At 35.9% G+C, this 16,489-nt stretch overlaps 1 protein-coding gene across 1 annotated transcript in view; it reads left to right on the top strand.

Moving 5' to 3' along the window:
* The window catches only part of RALGAPA1 (Ral GTPase activating protein, alpha subunit 1 (catalytic)), a 119,094-nt gene that overhangs the window by 15,355 nt on the left and 87,250 nt on the right, over positions 1 to 16,489 (top strand). The window contains exons 11-17 of the mRNA XM_010184596.1: positions 1,240 to 1,431; positions 1,898 to 2,035; positions 4,504 to 4,652; positions 5,939 to 6,068; positions 6,849 to 7,086; positions 8,943 to 9,104; positions 13,509 to 13,649. Of these exons, the coding sequence (XP_010182898.1) occupies positions 1,240 to 1,431; positions 1,898 to 2,035; positions 4,504 to 4,652; positions 5,939 to 6,068; positions 6,849 to 7,086; positions 8,943 to 9,104; positions 13,509 to 13,649 (1,150 nt within the window). The remainder of the gene's footprint in view (positions 1 to 1,239; positions 1,432 to 1,897; positions 2,036 to 4,503; positions 4,653 to 5,938; positions 6,069 to 6,848; positions 7,087 to 8,942; positions 9,105 to 13,508; positions 13,650 to 16,489) is intronic.

Below are 16,489 nucleotides of genomic sequence, written 5' to 3'. Positions count from 1 at the left end.
GAGAATAGAATGACACTAGTTGCTTTAAAGAGCAGAAGACTAAATGGTTTAAAACGCTAGTATATCTGGAAATAAATGTCAGGAGCTTATCCACATCCGATGTGTTGAAGAGCTTGGTCACATCACTGAAGATGATAGCAGAGTTACCTGAATTTGGCTCCTTCTCAAGGGTTTACAGAATCCAAGATATTGAATGTAGAATCTAAATTACTGATTTAGAAACTGCCCTCCCAGTGAACGGGACAGCAAAGGCAGCTCCCGCTGTTCTCACAAGACACTCTGTGAGTTGTGTAGATTATTTGGATTTCATATGTGGTCACAAGATCTCATTTAAGTAATTGTTCGGCGAGACGTTTTCAGTGTAAGTTTGTTTCTAATATCTAAAACATTAGTGCTAAGTTACTGCAGTCAGGAGGAAGCATTCAGTTGAATCGTGGGAAGATTTTCTGTAGAAGAAAATTTTCATGCATTTTTAGACTCCAGGTTACCAAAAATATATGAGAGCTTGCAGGAGACTGTTAGACTTGCTGAGTGATAGTGTGTGGCTGATGAACTTAGTTGAACTCTGCAGTACACAGCAAAATTCTTTTTAGTGTGATAAAGGTATGAAATGTCCATTTCCAGAAAGGAAACATACTGTTTTTGTCAAGTGGGCACTCCTTAAAGATGAGAGTGATGAGTTTTCAACATTCACACCATAGACTCCATAAAACTATGTGTAGTTTATCTGTTCTTAATACAATTAAAGCATCATGGTCTTTGGTAAATGTAAATGTATTTGTAGTTGGATAAAACCTGGTGAGTGTTAAAAGTTTCAGATGTCTGACTAGTTGTTACCAGCACAGAACATACAGAAAGTGTCCTGGAGAGGGCACTGATCAGCCGTCACACTGACTCCAATGCACAGTTTTTTGAAACAGTAATTCTGAAGTATTTTCAGGGAGTCATTTGTCTTAAGGATACTGTTCTGTAAAATCTCAATTAGCTAAAAGTAAGGTACATGGTTACCAGTAATGTCTGTCACTTGAATTTTTGTTAGTCATTTAGAAGTGATTTAACGCCACTCTTCCAAGTTCCTTGAATGGAAGAACTTTTAGGTTCGGATGTAATTTATTTGTGAAGATCCTACAGTGACTGGGGTTTTTTTCTCCCCTTGTCCCTTAGAACCTGTACATTATAGAGCCCAACTTGATTTAAAGTATTGTAACTGTTTTTTTGTTTTTCTTTTTCTCCTCACAGGCGTTTCTATTGCCGATATGTGAAGCAGCTGCCATGAGGAAAGTGGTAAAGGTGTATCAGGAATGGATTCAGCAAGAAGACAAACCTTTATTTATGAAAGAACCTGAAGAAGTAGTGCAGTGCACAACTGTAGATTGTGATGAAGGTGTTGTTGACCACAATTCATCAGACAAAGCAAAAGAAAGAGAAGAGGTAAAATATTGTTGGTTAATATTTTTGCATTTTTTGGATACACTAGTAGACAGAGAAGTGGCCTCCTCAACTGATTATATGTGATTTAATTTGATGTCAGAGCATCTGTTGTGGAGAATCAATGGTAATGAATGCATGAATGTGCTACAAATTTGATCCAATTTTTATCTGTAGATTTTTAATGCGGTTAGTTCAGTTTAAAATTTCATACAGTCTTAGAACTATTCTCAGCATGCCAACCTTCAGCTGTGTAAAAACTATATACAGATAAAAGGATGAGAAGAATAATGGTTATTTCATCCACTGCTACAAACTTCTTTAATTATAATTATGTCTTTAAGATGCATCTGAAACATCCACCTACCATTGTTAATTATTTAATATCTATTACATCCTTTTTCCTTTAATATAAAACTAAAATACCTATCCACAAATCTATGGGATTCTAAGAAAAAATATTTTTCAGGAAAAAGGGATGAACTCCAGTCATGTTAGAAATTCAGACTGGGCAAGAAATGGCTGTTACGAAGACACTTTGCATAAAATGTCTGAAACTGATATTGAAGAGCAAAATGTACAAGCTGGAGTGCAGTCAGTATTGCAGGTATGAAAGAATTTGATATCTAATTTTCACCCAATAATAAATCTGCTGTTTTCAGTACCTGAAGAGTAGAAAATAATGCAATGCTTCTGCAAGGGCAACTCATGGTCCTTCAAGTATCTCTGAATTTAAAAAACTGTTTTAGATTTTAAAAGTATGATGATAAATAGTGTTAGAATAATGACAATGGTTTGCTGTATCTTTATTGACCTTAAGCAGGACAACATATACGTAAGTGCTGGATAACACTACGCAGGACATGCATTCTGCTCTGCATCGTATCACAGAAAAAATAACTCTCATTTGAGTACCGTATCACTAAATTATTCTAATTAAAGTGTTTAATGAAAATGCTTAGATGTTTTTTTCTTTTAAGCTATTAGTCACCACTTTATCTGACTTACAGATTGAATGAGTACCTAAGTGTTTGAAAAATTTGATTGGACACCACAACTCTTTACTTAAGCGATATCCTTAAGAAATGGGAAAGTTTCAGGTGTTCCCTAACAGAAGTTTGCTAACTGTTTCTAGGAAATTTGACAGGGTAGAAATTGTGTTAATTTCAAATGTTGAGCAAAATGCTTTACTGAAATTGAGGATATAGAAAAATCAATCGAGTGTGTATAATTTGAAAGTCTTTGAAGTGCTTTTAATGTCGAAATATGTGCATTTTGTGTATAATATACTTTACATACATATAGGTGTGTGTATGACTGTAGCCTCTGTCATATTTATTTATCCAGGAAAAAAATGATTCAAACCGAAATAAAATAGCCATGTGCATTTGCCACTCCACCGTGTGCACTTTTACCATGGGTGACAGTGCTAATTAGAACTCATCATTTTACCACAGCTTGAGTGATTTCCTGAATAGAGTTTCCTGTTGTGCTCTACACTGTTATATATAGAAAAAAACTTTGTAACTGAAATAATTTTCATATTGAAATATGTTACAATAATTTAAGCTTCATAATCTTTGCATACAATGACTATTTAGATTATGAACTGTTTCTGAGAAAAGAAACAGTGAAGTATCTTCATCTGTTTGCAGTGTATTACTAAGGTTTACCCATCTGAGAATGCTTAGGAAATTCTTCATGTTAAAGTTTTTTAGGGAAAGGTTAATTTGATCGACAAATATCTTTTTTAGCCCAAAATTAGTCAAGACATCATTCTAACCTGGTGCCATGTCTGAATTTGGGAGGTTTCCCAACCTGTAACCACATTTGACTTTTTCTGTGATTTAAGAATCCAAGACTTAGAATCATAAAACCACAGAATGGTTTGGGTTGGAAGAGACCTTAAAGCTCATCCAGTCCAACCCCTGCCATGAGCAGAGACACCTCCCACCAGCCCAGGTTGCTCAAAGTCCTGTCCAGCCTGGTCTTGAACACTTCCAAGGGGCATCCACAACTTCCATGGGCAACCTGTGCCAGTGTCTCATCATCCTCACAGTAAAGAATTTCTTCCTAATATCCAGTCTAAATCTCCCCACTTCCAGTTTAAAACCATTCCCCTGTGTTCTGTTGCGAGCTGCCCCTGTAAAAAGTCCCTCCTCAGCTTTCCTATAGGACCCCTTCAGGAACTGGAAGACTGCAGTAAGGTCTCCCTGGAGCCTTCTCTGTTTTCTTCCCAGTTAATTCTTATATTTCTAGGCATTTAGAGTAGGGTTGGTTCATTAGTTGAAGCTAGTGAATATAAAGCTGTATACTAATAGGTTTTAATTATTGAAATCCAAAGCTCTCAGTAGAGGGAAATTACAACTGTAGAACCAATGATTTCCTCTACATGTGGATTAAGAAAGACAAAAAAAAAAAATTGGAAATCTAGGGCTCACTGTGATTCAGATACTTTCTAAATTTACATAAAAATATAACAACTCTTCTGTAGTAGCTCCTGTAACTCCTACAGTGTCCTTGCCTACTTTGTTTACACCATTTTAATTCTGAAAGCCCTAATTCACTGTCCACTGAAGTCGACCACCTTGGAGAAGGTGTCTTGTTTCCTACTTTTGGTAAGCCTTACTGATCGCAGTGCAATGAATGCTTTAGTTTCCCAGAACATAATACGGGCCTTGCCATGCTGAAGCATACACTGTGTACCAGAATTAAATCAAGTAGTTCAGCATATATTATACTTGTCAGTTCCTGACTTACAGGTAGAGCTTTTGTGCAGTGGACTTTTTTACTGGGACATTTTTGTCCATGATATCAAAGTAATTATATTGAGCAGTTTGTTCTACCATCTGTCTATGAGAGCAAAATTATACAAACATGTTTTGTAGAAAAAAAAAAGGGGACGAAAATCAGTTCTATTGTTGCTTTATCATCACATCAAGCTAACATACTTCAATATATACCACTGAGTGCGTATACAACCTTTTCTGTTAATCATAGACTTTTATCTTCCTGGTTACTGTCAACTGAATTGCTAAGTTCAAGCTTATAACATCCACTCTTTTCTAATTACAGGTTTTTATAATAAATTCTTCAAATATATTTTTTCTTGAACCTGCAAATGAAGTCAAAGCTCTGCTTGATGAACACACTGATATGTGTAAACGCATTCTTAATATCTACCGTCACATGGTAGTCCAAGTGACTATGGACAAGAAGACATGGTAAAATGCTAATGCTTTTTTTTTTTGAGATTATTAGTTCACAAGATTATTGTGAACATTTACTTGATAGTAAACACAGTAATGTGGTATGACTATGTGAATCAGTTTCTCTAAATCAGTAAATACATGGACTTTAACATCACAGACAATTTACCACAGGGAAAGAAGAGGTTGTCTGTTCAGTTAAAGCCAGTAGTAAGCATCTAGTTTGTTTGAGGCAGCTTAGCCCTCAGTGAAAAAAGAAGTAAACTAAGTTATACAGACTACTGTTTAAGGAGCTACTGATTCTTTTTTTCCAGGGCATTTTGCTCGTGTGTCAAAATGCTAAGTATGAAAACATACATGAAGTTTCACAGCCTTATTTAAAAATAAACAAAAAATCCTCAGATAAGCGTGGATAAATATTATAATAACTATTATAATCAAATGTGGGTTGCTCTTGATCTGTAACTGTGTACAGGAGTCCATGTGCTGTTTAGCTGTTTTGTTCCTTTGCCGTGCTTAAGGGCCCTAGCAGGTAGAAGGGACCCACTTCAAATTAATTTCTGTGATTTCCCCCTCTCCTTTAAACAGCTGTCAGTAAAGAGGTAGTGTATTGCCACCACTCTCCATTGCAAGGAAGCAGTAGCAAGGGGATTTCAAATGGCTGATTTACTCTCTTTTAACTTGACTTTCATTCAGTGTGTCACTACTATTTTCTGAACTCTGGATAAGTAGAGCTGGCACTACAGGTCGTGTAAAGCTTGTCTCCTCTTGAGAGGAAGTAATGCTGGCCACTGGGAAATTTGAGAGTAATAATAGAAAACAGATTCCCCTGAATTAGTATTTTCTTCCTCAGTTTCACATAATTATAAAGAAATTTCTCTAGACTGTGATGGCAAAGATTGTGCCACACAAAATAATCAATGAAGTATGTTAATGATAATGTAACGTTGCCAGAACTTGTCATTGGTACAAAAAAAAAAGCCAAAGAAACCCCCATGCAACAACAACAACAGAAGTAAAAGCTCAGTTTGGAAATAAAATTAAAACTTTGCCTGTAATTTCAGGCACTTGAATGACCTGGCAGAAGATGTTAAAGGGCGACAGGGGTTACTCACTCTTGAGTGTAAAAAGAAGATTGCAGCAATTTCTTTTGCAAGAACCAAGTTTAGGCTGTTTGTAATTACTGTGTCCTGTTTGGAATGTGTTTAAGCAAGTCAAGATCGGTTGTTATCTTTAAAAGTATCCTAATATATACAGAAGAATAACAAAATGGTAACTCCAAGTTTAATATTGTTTTGCAGGGAACAGATGCTACTTGTGCTGCTCAGGGTTACTGAATCTGTGCTGAAAATACCACCCCAAACTTTCTTGCAGTATCAAGGGAGAAAAAACTCCACTTTAGCTGGAAGACTTGCGGGACCTCTTTTCCAGGCAATTAAACATAAATTCACTTTAATTCAGCTTAATTTTGACTAAGAGATTAGATGCAACAACCACTGTTGGCTGCGTTGTCACCTTAAATCATAGATTGTGTTCCTCAGATAATGTGAATGGTGTGGGTTAAAGAACTGGCTGCATTTGTTGCTTTCTGTCCTGTGTTTAATGACAACATGACAATGGTTTTTGGGGTACTGTGAAGTTAAAAAATTCCCATCCTTTAGTTGAATTGGAATAACTGGCAGTGTGTGCAGTTTTAGCCTGCTTCCATTGCAATATAAGCTCAAGTCAGCACAAAATCTCCTGTGCCATCCATGCCTAACCAACTGATTTTTTTTTTTATTCCTTACAGTAAGCTGTAGCAGATCCTTTCAAGGTTTATGGTTGGAAAGTGCTGTTGTGGTGGCTCCTCTGTAAACAGGATCTGTGAAGTCTCTAGATTCTTTAGTAGGGAAAAAAAAGGATACACAAGATACGAATGTGATGAATGTGATAAGAACTAATTGAGAGCAGTATTACAAAACTCTTTGCCAAACTTGTAAGACACAGAAAGATATTTCATGAGTCAAACCAGCTGTTCTTGTATCTAAGTCAGAAGCCCATGTTAACATACCACTTGATAGTTCATTAGAAGTTTGTGTGTGCTGGTGAGGAAAAGAATGTCAGGACCACACAGAAATTTCTGTAGGCGTTGGAAACTTCTTCTTAAGCCGTAACATTTTAATGTTTTAATTGTATTTTTGGAACCCAACTTTTCTCTCTTTATTCTTTTAGACTCTTATAGTAGCTTGGATCAAAGCAAATCTAAATGTGTACATCTCTCGAGAACTTTGGGATGACTTGCTGGCTGTAATGTCATCACTGACGTATTGGGAAGAGCTGGCCACTGAGTGGTCACTGACAATGGAGACACTAACTAAAGTATTAGCTAGAAACCTGTATAGCCTGGACCTCAGTGACCTGCCGCTGGATAAATTAAGTGAGCAGAAGCAGAAAAAACACAAAGGCAAAGGTAAGACAACACTGTGTACATGTTGTTTGAATTTGAGCAGAGGTAAAGAGATGTTGGGCACGGCAGAATTTTGGTGTAGCCTTTTTAGTACACCTAATTAGGCATCTCTATCACCTGAAATAAGCCAGTTTCTTTAACATAAGACTGCTTTTTAGAAGCACCACAAAATCTCCACAAAAAGATTCAGTCCTGCAAATCGTTAGGCACATACGGAATGTAGTTCCTGAAGGTGTGTTGAATTTATCCTAAAATATTACACTGTAGTGGGTTATCCCTTTCTCCTTTTATCAAAGCAATTAAATAATTGAGTTCCAATCCTAACTTCTTGAAAGTAACAAAGATTACATGTCTGGTAAAAATTAGCTAGCTAGCAAGCACAATTGAAATATTGATCATGAAATCCAGTGAATGTTGTTTAAAATTAAATGCAAGGTGAACAGTTTTGTTTGGGTTCTAATTCATCACTAAGCCACAGTGAAGACAGGTGTTTTTCAAGTGACCTTGTTGGACTATTTAAGAGAAAGGATACTTTTAATAATCTTTAGGAATGGTACCAGTTTTTAAACTGGTTCCTAAATAATGCAGGAAATACTCGCTAGGATATAAAAGGGGGTGAGGAGGTGGCTACTTGCTTACAGTGGTACAGTTCTGGAATTGGTAAGGGACAGGAGGTCTGTCATCTTGGGTAGGGTGCTGGATTGAGACTTGCAAAACCTGGATTGTCTTCCCAGATCAGAGGCTTTCTGCATGTGACCAAGATGAAAAAAAGTGTGATTTTTAGTCTACTTTTTAATCTATGTTCTGATTGATGTTGTTCACCAGTCAAATCTGGGGGAAAGTGCTTCCTACAACATCCTAGGGTTTTTCAGTGAGAAGTAATCTATGCGGATGTTCACTTCCATCTCTTAAAGAGGGTGTTCCTGTAGGCTGAATCGTCTTTATCACCATACAGAGCCACATGAGAAAAGTTTGTTAGCCTTCATAATTTAGAGTTCCAGAGAAAAGCCTCTGTTGTTCAATGCGAGTTGCAGAGTTAACTCCAGCTTTGGAAGTAATAAATGTCATACAAATTATGCCACATTTCTTTGGCCCTCTTAATTTGCTAATAATAATGAACATGTTGTACTAGTGTTCACATTCCAAGAAGAAGCCCTTTTAGTGATCATAATTGTTTATCAAGTATAATTTTGGATTATATGAGTTCAATGTGGATAAGGCAGTACATTACAAATATTCTTTTGATCACTTTTTTTTCATACAGTTGTTTTTGATACCTCCTTGTATGAGCTTTATTTATGTAAATATAAATGTCAGATCTGCATTTGTTCTATCTTCTTCTAATCCTGGTGTAGTATTTGTGAATTTCCAAAGAACCTTGTTCTCTGAAGCCATCATCCCATTTTTTTTGCTTTTGCATTTGGTGCTAAAATATTTCATCACCTGTATGTCATGTTCCTTAAATGTCACAAAGTTATTTGGAAACCCCCCACAATATTAATGGTCTTTTGTGTGTCTTGTCTAATAGCAACAGCAAAGGAAAAGTTTCCATAGTTACACATTTTTATCAGGCTACAACCTTTGTAAACCCGGTTTTCTTGTGGTTTTGCACTTGACTGGTCAGAAAAGAAAATCGCAACAGTTTAATAGCACCGACACTTCTGAAAAAGTTTGAGTATGCTGGCCAAATGGGTTTATATATTTAAAAAACAGTAATGAGCTGTTTAGCTTTTAAAATCATGCTTGCTTTGATAACATAATTTATTCTATCTGGCTTAAAAACTCTTTGAAGAACACAGCTACAAATATCTGGTGATACCAGACTAGAAGTGAATGGATTTGCAATTCTATTTTTGCAGGAGTTGGGCATGAATTCCCCAAATCTTCTGTTGATAAGTCCTTTTCTAGAGGCTGGAGCCGTGATCAGCCTGGACAAGCCCCAATGAGACAACGCAGTGCTACCACCACTGGATCTCCAGGAACAGAAAAGGCGAGAAGCATAGTACGGCAGAAAACAGTTGGTACGTATCTGTAAAATCTGATCTAAGTGACCTTTGAGAAAGGGTAAGCAAGTAACAACTGATAACTGACTTTTGTGGTGACATGGGTAACTTCTTTCCACAAAAGTGTGCTATCTATAATAATGAGTTAAAAGTGTATGCAGCTTTATGTGCTTTAGAGTAGCTGGATAGCTTGTGGTTACTAGAATTACAGTTACTGCAAATGAAAGGAATGCAGTTGATGTGTGAATTCTTGATGAGTTTGATCCCATGCTTAAGCTGGATTGGAAAATTAATACTGTTGTATATATATGAAAGAAAAAAGTTGGAATGGTTTGGATAGATGGGTAGTAGAAAGCTTTTTAAGTGTGTGTTTTCATAAATTGTGCACGAAATAGGTTGAGTATTTTCCAACTGTGCAAAGAAAAGTGTGATAATTATGTGTATATCTGCATAGTTTATAAAATATGTTGTCTCCTACTGTACCCTTAATCTTGCATTAATGAAAGATTGGCACATATGTGTGTAATTCTTCATTTCTGAAGTCATCTATTTCTCAACTTCATTACTTACAAATACTCTTTCCTGTGCTAAAAATGAGTGATGCTAAACAGTGCTTTAGGTGGATTGCTCAGAAGAAGATCAGTTTCTGTTTGTATGATTTGCTTAGGATATCCTGACATGAACTGGACTACAAATTTCTTTGTTATCTCATCTTGATGATCTCAGTGCTATCCCTTTTGTGAAGGAAAATGAAGCTGATTTTACTTTTTTCTTTAAAAGAAGAACCTTTTAAGGAATATCTCTTGGTTTTTTACAATTTCTGTAGTAGAAGTAGTTTTGATCATTGTGTGTTGTTGCTTCACTGATGCTTCTTGGAAGCAGGTACATTCTGGCACAGTTTTAGAACCTGGGGATGAATACTGGCAGTTGAATATAGAATTGTGTTAGCTTTTCAGAAATCAACGTTTTCTTTCTTTTTTCAAAAATATTTGCACAATTTTTTTTTAAGTCACAGAGGTTATTTAGCCAAAGTTTTTATGTGAATATTCTTCAAAATTCTCCATTGTAAAAATCTGTTTTCTTGTAAGGCTTTTGTTGCTGTGTGAGAGTTAATTGTTCCGTAAGTAGTGCAGACATGTGAGGAATTGAAGGCACTACTCCAAAATTTCCTGTCTTTTTCATGCATTCACATACTACACAGTGTTTCCTGTATCTCATGCTGACAGTACCTAGTTTGGCTAAAGTTTTCCTTACGGATCACAGATAATTTAAATGTAATTTTCCTTCTCTCTAGATAGTCTATGATTAACTGTTGTGGTGTTTTTCTTTTAAATCTTAATTGTTTTAACAAGGTAAAGCTCATGTTAAAATTTCTCCTTCCCAATTGTTAATATTACAGATATTCTGTCAGAAGGTTATGTTGTTTGGTCAATTTATTAATGGTTTTGTTTTGCTGCTGTTTGAAAGATGGCTATTTATATGATGTTAGCCCTAAAATGACTGAAATTTATCCTAATCAAGCTATATATTGACCTGGTTAGCAGCAGACTAATCTGATTTTAGTTTCACTGTACTTTAGCTTCCATGCTTTTTTTCCTTTCCTCCAATTATCTTACATGTTTGATATTAATAAGCTAAGTTTGCATTATTGTAACCAGTTAAAATTTCAGCCCTATTCATATTGTAGCATACCATCTGTGGACAAGCATCACAGCATTAGTAGGATGATTTTAAAAGATGAAAAGCCCAAAAAGAGTTGCTATGACCAGAATCCCAAACTCTTCAGTTGTTAAAATCGTTAATGAAGAATATGTTAGAGGAGTATATGTCTTAACTGTCTGCAGACAGTTGCTTGTAATTGTCTCTTAGACCTGCTAAGAGAGCTCTTTGGATGCTGCTTAATCTGTGCCACTTAACACAGGGTCACATAACAAAAAAAACCTAGTTAATAGTCACAAGAAGTAAAATTTTCTAGAGAACATTTTGCTGGTCAGATTTTCGCCTTCAGTTTAACATTAGGTCCACAGACTAAGTCTGGGATTGAGTCAGACCTCAGATATGTTGCATGATATCTAATATGTAGTATATTTCCTTTGGTTGTGAGTAATATACTCTTTATATCTGAGTAGGGGGGTGTGCATGTTGAATATTTTATGTGAATAAATGCTGGGGTTTCTTTTCCATCTGTTTTATGTTGTACGTATTTTGTGTACATCTGTGCACCTGTATTTTTTGAGCCATCCTCATGCCAGCACACATTTATTGCCTCACCAAATTTGTCTGTATGTGTGTGTTACTCAAATGAAAATCACAGCTTTTCTAAAATGCAGTCCGTACATTTTTAGCCTGAACTTATGTAAAGTAATTTTTGGAAAAGGGCCTTTAAACGTGATATGCATATGGGTTGAAAAATCTTCTGTAGGGCTAGATACAGAATTTGGGACTTAGGCAGCAGATTCTAGTCCTATAAAAATACCAGATCAGAAAGAATTTACTAGTCTATTGTTCTGCTTTTGTCTGTGGACAATATTGGAAGGTTATGAACTGCCAAATATCTAGTCCACATACCGGTATTAGGACTGCCTCTACCTAAATACTTAATCAAATGTGATATATCTTACTAAAAATAATAGTTTACTGAGATCACATCTCGAAGTTAATTTAGCTTTCAGTAATAATATGCTGTAATTTTTCCTTCAGATGTTAATGTAAAATTTCCACCTTCCAATTTGTAAATGGGTTGTTCTGGGCCCCCCACCTCCCTCTGGCTAGTGTCAATGTAATGTGTTGGAAAAGATCCAGTTAAATTGCAAGGGACACTTCACTTTAAGATGTGTGATCAACACAGTATGCAGTCTCAAAAACTTAGTGTATTTAGAATCATAGAATCATTTATGTTGGAGACCAAAGACCGTTAAGATTTACAACATAGCTTGCTATTTTTTCTCTTGCCTGCATTCATTGTAAGATGCACAACGATGAATGTATGTATCTAACTATCACCGTATCCTGAATTTTATTATTGAATCTCTTAAACAAGGAGATGTTAAAGCTTTACACATAATTGCCTTTAAAAAAAATAGTTTCCGTTACAAAGAAAGTTTAATAGAGAATGGCTTCAGTCTTAAAACACCTGTCTTTCTCAACTGTTTTTTCAAACTGATGTTAAGACTCCACTTCAGTTGTGTTGCATTTGTTAAATGTGTTTTCTGCTCTGTGTACATTGACCTACCCAAGTTATCTGCATGTTGCTGTTAGGGGCAGTTCTTTAACCTGATTTAGAAGTGTGATGTGCTCAACTTTCACTGCACTCCATTCATGTACTTCTGGTTCCCATACAGATCAGGAGCACTAATATTCTGTGTTGTTTAGAAAATATATATAGAAAAGTTCAAAGACTGATTAAATATTGTACTGACAAAATTTAGGTAAGGTGCTCTGAAGTTTCCTTAAAGGAAGTTTGTCAGCAACTATTTTAAATCAAGTTATGAAATTTGCAAAGGAAGTTTGAAAAGGAAGCTGCTTGAAACTCTGAACAGTACTTTTTGAAGAACTTCAAGTGTACTTTGAGATTGAATGCAGTATCGGTTCTTGCGATGTCTGACTCTGACAAGGGGAAACAAATGTCATAAAGATGAATTTTAAATCTATTGGGAAAGCTGCAGATACAACCTTGATCCTGATGCCACAACTGTTTCATAGGTTTTCCATTCTGTGGAACTGTTGGCAGGAGGTGAGGTATGAAATGGTGAATTAGGACCAGTTTAGCAAGATTTATCCAGTATCAATTAAAAGCCAGACCCTATGGATAAGAAACAATTTAACGCTTTTTGTTGTCAAACCATTTCACTGCAGTAACTTCATTTTTAATGTGGAACTATAACAAGTTGTATTGCAAATTTCTCCACACAGAATTTCACTTTCTCCTTATGCTTTTGAATCTCTTTTGGAGAATCTTGAATTCAAGAGCATGAGTATGTGTAAAATTCAGAGATACTTTTTCAGCAGTAAACAAAAGGAAATTAGAAAAATGCATATGTAGTGTAAATTGCTTTTTCTGTTAAAAAATTTCAATTTCTGAGTGCTTGCGGAGTGCCTTTAACTTTGATTTTTCAACCCCTGATGCAATGGGAAAAAGTGTTAGTTTCTTGATTTTGAATGCAAAATCTCTGTAATCGTCATTATAAAGGCATTGTTGCTGCTTTACATAAAAGTTTAAAACTCAAATTGTCTTACGTGTCCACTGATTTTTTTTCTTTCTTACAGCTCTGCCAATATCTGCCGTGCTGAAATGTTTTAATTTTTGAATTTTCTTCCTTTTTATCTTTGTTTTCTCTGTTGCTGCTTTTTCTGTGACACAAGCCTTTCATTATAGTCACTCTTCTTTTTTCCTTCCCCACTTCTTTCTTTTCCTTTTTGAAGCCATGAGAAGCCGATCCATTGGTGAATGTGCTCTGCCATCGGCCTATATACGCAGTGCTAAAAGTGCTCCTGTTCTGATCCATACTTCCAAACCCTTCTTGCCTGATATTGTTCTCACTCCCCTTTCTGATGAGCTTTCAGGTAGTGCCACCTCTGCTAATTTCTGCACCCCCTTTATCACTTTTTTAAACCTTCTGCTTTCAAATTCTGCTAAATCATTAAATTTTTCAAAGTAAAAATACTTGGGGGATGGGGGGGAGAGGGGAAGAGATTAAGAATGAATATTTTGATTTATGTAAAATACCATGCTATTTTGCAATTCATTCTGGAACTGTTGGAAGTTAGTGCTGTGCCAATGTTTACTATCCTAAAAGTGAAAATTGGAGAAATCTCTTGCTTTTTCAATTTGTTGGTAAGCAGTAACATAGCATCTGTCTACCAGAGTGCAACTAATCTAGAGCTTTTATTTGTGATGAGTGAGGGAGAGAAAGGAAGAACATGATTTTACTTTGACTTGTCATTTACATCTTTCTGCGTATCATGGATACTGTGTGGACAACCGTGATAATGATCTACGTTAGCTCCCATGAAAAAAGAATATCTGAAGTATATGGTATCACATAATACGCTTTACAGTATGCCTGGTTTTCATTAATATATAAAAACATTTTAAAAATCTATACAGTTTGGAGTTCTGAAGTGCTGTGTTTTGGTGTTTTCCAAATGATCCATTTTTTACAGAGTTGTGGTTTTCCTCAGCATTATGTTTGGTCCGGCACAGTGGTTGACTAGAAGTTTGACGGTAGCTTTCTTTGGATAATTTTCTTTGAACAAATAGGTTCAGCAATTAGAATTAGCACACATTTTTACACATGCATTACAATTTACAGATAATGTGATTTCTTTTCCCTGTGCTCCAGCTGTTACACAGGTGTAAATTAGTAGCATTGTAAGGCTGACTATTGTATTGTAGCAACCTTCCAGTTCTTAAAGGGGAACAGGAAAGATGGGGAGGAATTCATTGTCAGAGAGGGTAGTGATAAGATGAAGGGTAATGATTTTAAACTGGAAGAGAGTAGATTTAGATTAGATATTAGGAAGAAATTTTTCACTGTGAGGGTGGTGAGACACTGGCACAGGTTGCGCAGGGAAGCTGTGGATGCCCCCTCCCTGGCAGTGTTCAAGGCCAGGTTGGACAGGACTTTGAGCAGCCTGGGCTGGTGGGAGGTGTCCCTCCCCATGGCAGGGGTGTTGGAATAGAATACAATAGAATTCTATTGAACTTGTTGATAAGATCCCTTTCAACCCAAACCTCTCTATGATTCCATGATTCTGTGTTTGTCTCAATGAGTGGGAAAAAACCAAACAAGCACAGTGGGAAGACTTTATGTAGTCAAAACAGTGTTCAAATGTAAGGACTTAATGGCAGTAATTTTTTAATGGAAGATATGTTCATTTGGTTTTTTTCCCTTTCTATTTCTTCCACCTGCCTTTGTTATCCAAGTATCAAGAACTGTATTTTCTTAATTGTATTTTGATGCATGTCTAAAATCAAGTCTTCTTGTTGTGAAACAGAAATGTGGTGCCTTTCAATCTGAAAACATAAATGGAGAATCAGGAAAGTTCAAGGAACCCACTCTAGAGATACCAGACTTTTACAATTTAAAATTATAAAGAATCTGAGTGGAAATCTTGACACAGCAAACAGAGAATAATAAAATACAAATTATATGTAAGAAGTTAACAAACATATGAGTGCAAAGTATATATCTTCTTAAAAATTATTAGATCTTAGAAGATAGGATCTTTTATAGGAATGATACATGAACAACCTATTAGGAAGTAGATCTTACCTGGCCATAACATTGTTGGAAATAGTAAATTCTTAATGAAGATCTTAAGAGCACCTGCAGAAGTTGCTTTCACAGTGAACTACTGTTTTGTCCTATAGTCACTAATACTTAACTGTCCTGTCTTAAAGAAGGCTAAAGCACTTCTGCAGTCAGTTTTCCCATGCATGTTTCTGAAAAGTCCTGGATTACACCTTTCTTCTAATGTGTCCCAAACCTGATGGCTTTCTTGCTATTATCCTTTCTCTTGATATTCACCTGATGCAAAACTGCATGACCAATGTCATTCTTAGAAGTGAAATAATTTTACAGACCTTTGCATTTCCGTAGATAAAGTCCTAGGCGCTTGCTGGTTTTGGTGTCTTCTCCAGCAGATGGCTGTTGAAACAGCTTCGTGATGTGCCCAGGAATCTTGAGCGTTGCCAGAAAACTAAAAAGCCTTAGTGAAGAAAAGCAAGTCATTAGAGTGTTGATGGGCAAGTAGCAGAGTAAAGGAAAAACTATCCACTGGAGCAGAGTGCACTTTGCACCTTTAATTTTCTGCATATTTTATTGCTCTTTCTCTTTTTTTTTTTTAACATGGAGCTTTATCATTTTCCTTGCCTTTTCTTCTTAGAGTAAACATATTCTTTTCTGAAAGCCTTCTGTGTCCGGATGTACAGCATGTAATTTGGGAAGTAATCAAATTGTTTCTATCCTAAGTGTGCGTTAGGTAATGAATTATGTTTATCTTGCTGTGACAGCCCTTCCTCTTATTTCATGATTATAACATCGCTGTTATCCAAACTGACTATCAGATCCCACACAACTTGAAGGAGAGGATATTTCAAATTACTCCAAAAGAATAGGAAGCCCTAAGCTTAAGTTTTCTGAAGTAATATTCAACACCTTTTTAGCTGTGAAACTTCACATCAAAAGATTGACTCAATAAACACTCGTGAACTTTAACAGGTAGTCCAAAATGAAGTATTTATGCCAAACCTTTTACTTTGTGTACAGTACAGTATATTAATTTCCAAGGAGAAGGCAGAACACCCCACTGTAATTTGTTATTTATTGAGATGTAATTTTTCTGCCTGAAGGTCAGTCAGTAGGTTAAAATTTATTGCAAAAACTCAATGTTGACATCTA

Source organism: Mesitornis unicolor, unplaced genomic scaffold (genome assembly GCF_000695765.1).
Source record: "Mesitornis unicolor isolate BGI_N332 unplaced genomic scaffold, ASM69576v1 scaffold9605, whole genome shotgun sequence".
NCBI classification, from domain to species: Eukaryota; Metazoa; Chordata; class Aves; order Mesitornithiformes; family Mesitornithidae; genus Mesitornis; species Mesitornis unicolor.
The sequence above is the reverse complement of the archived record's forward strand: the minus strand, read 5'-3'. Positions and strand labels throughout refer to the sequence as shown.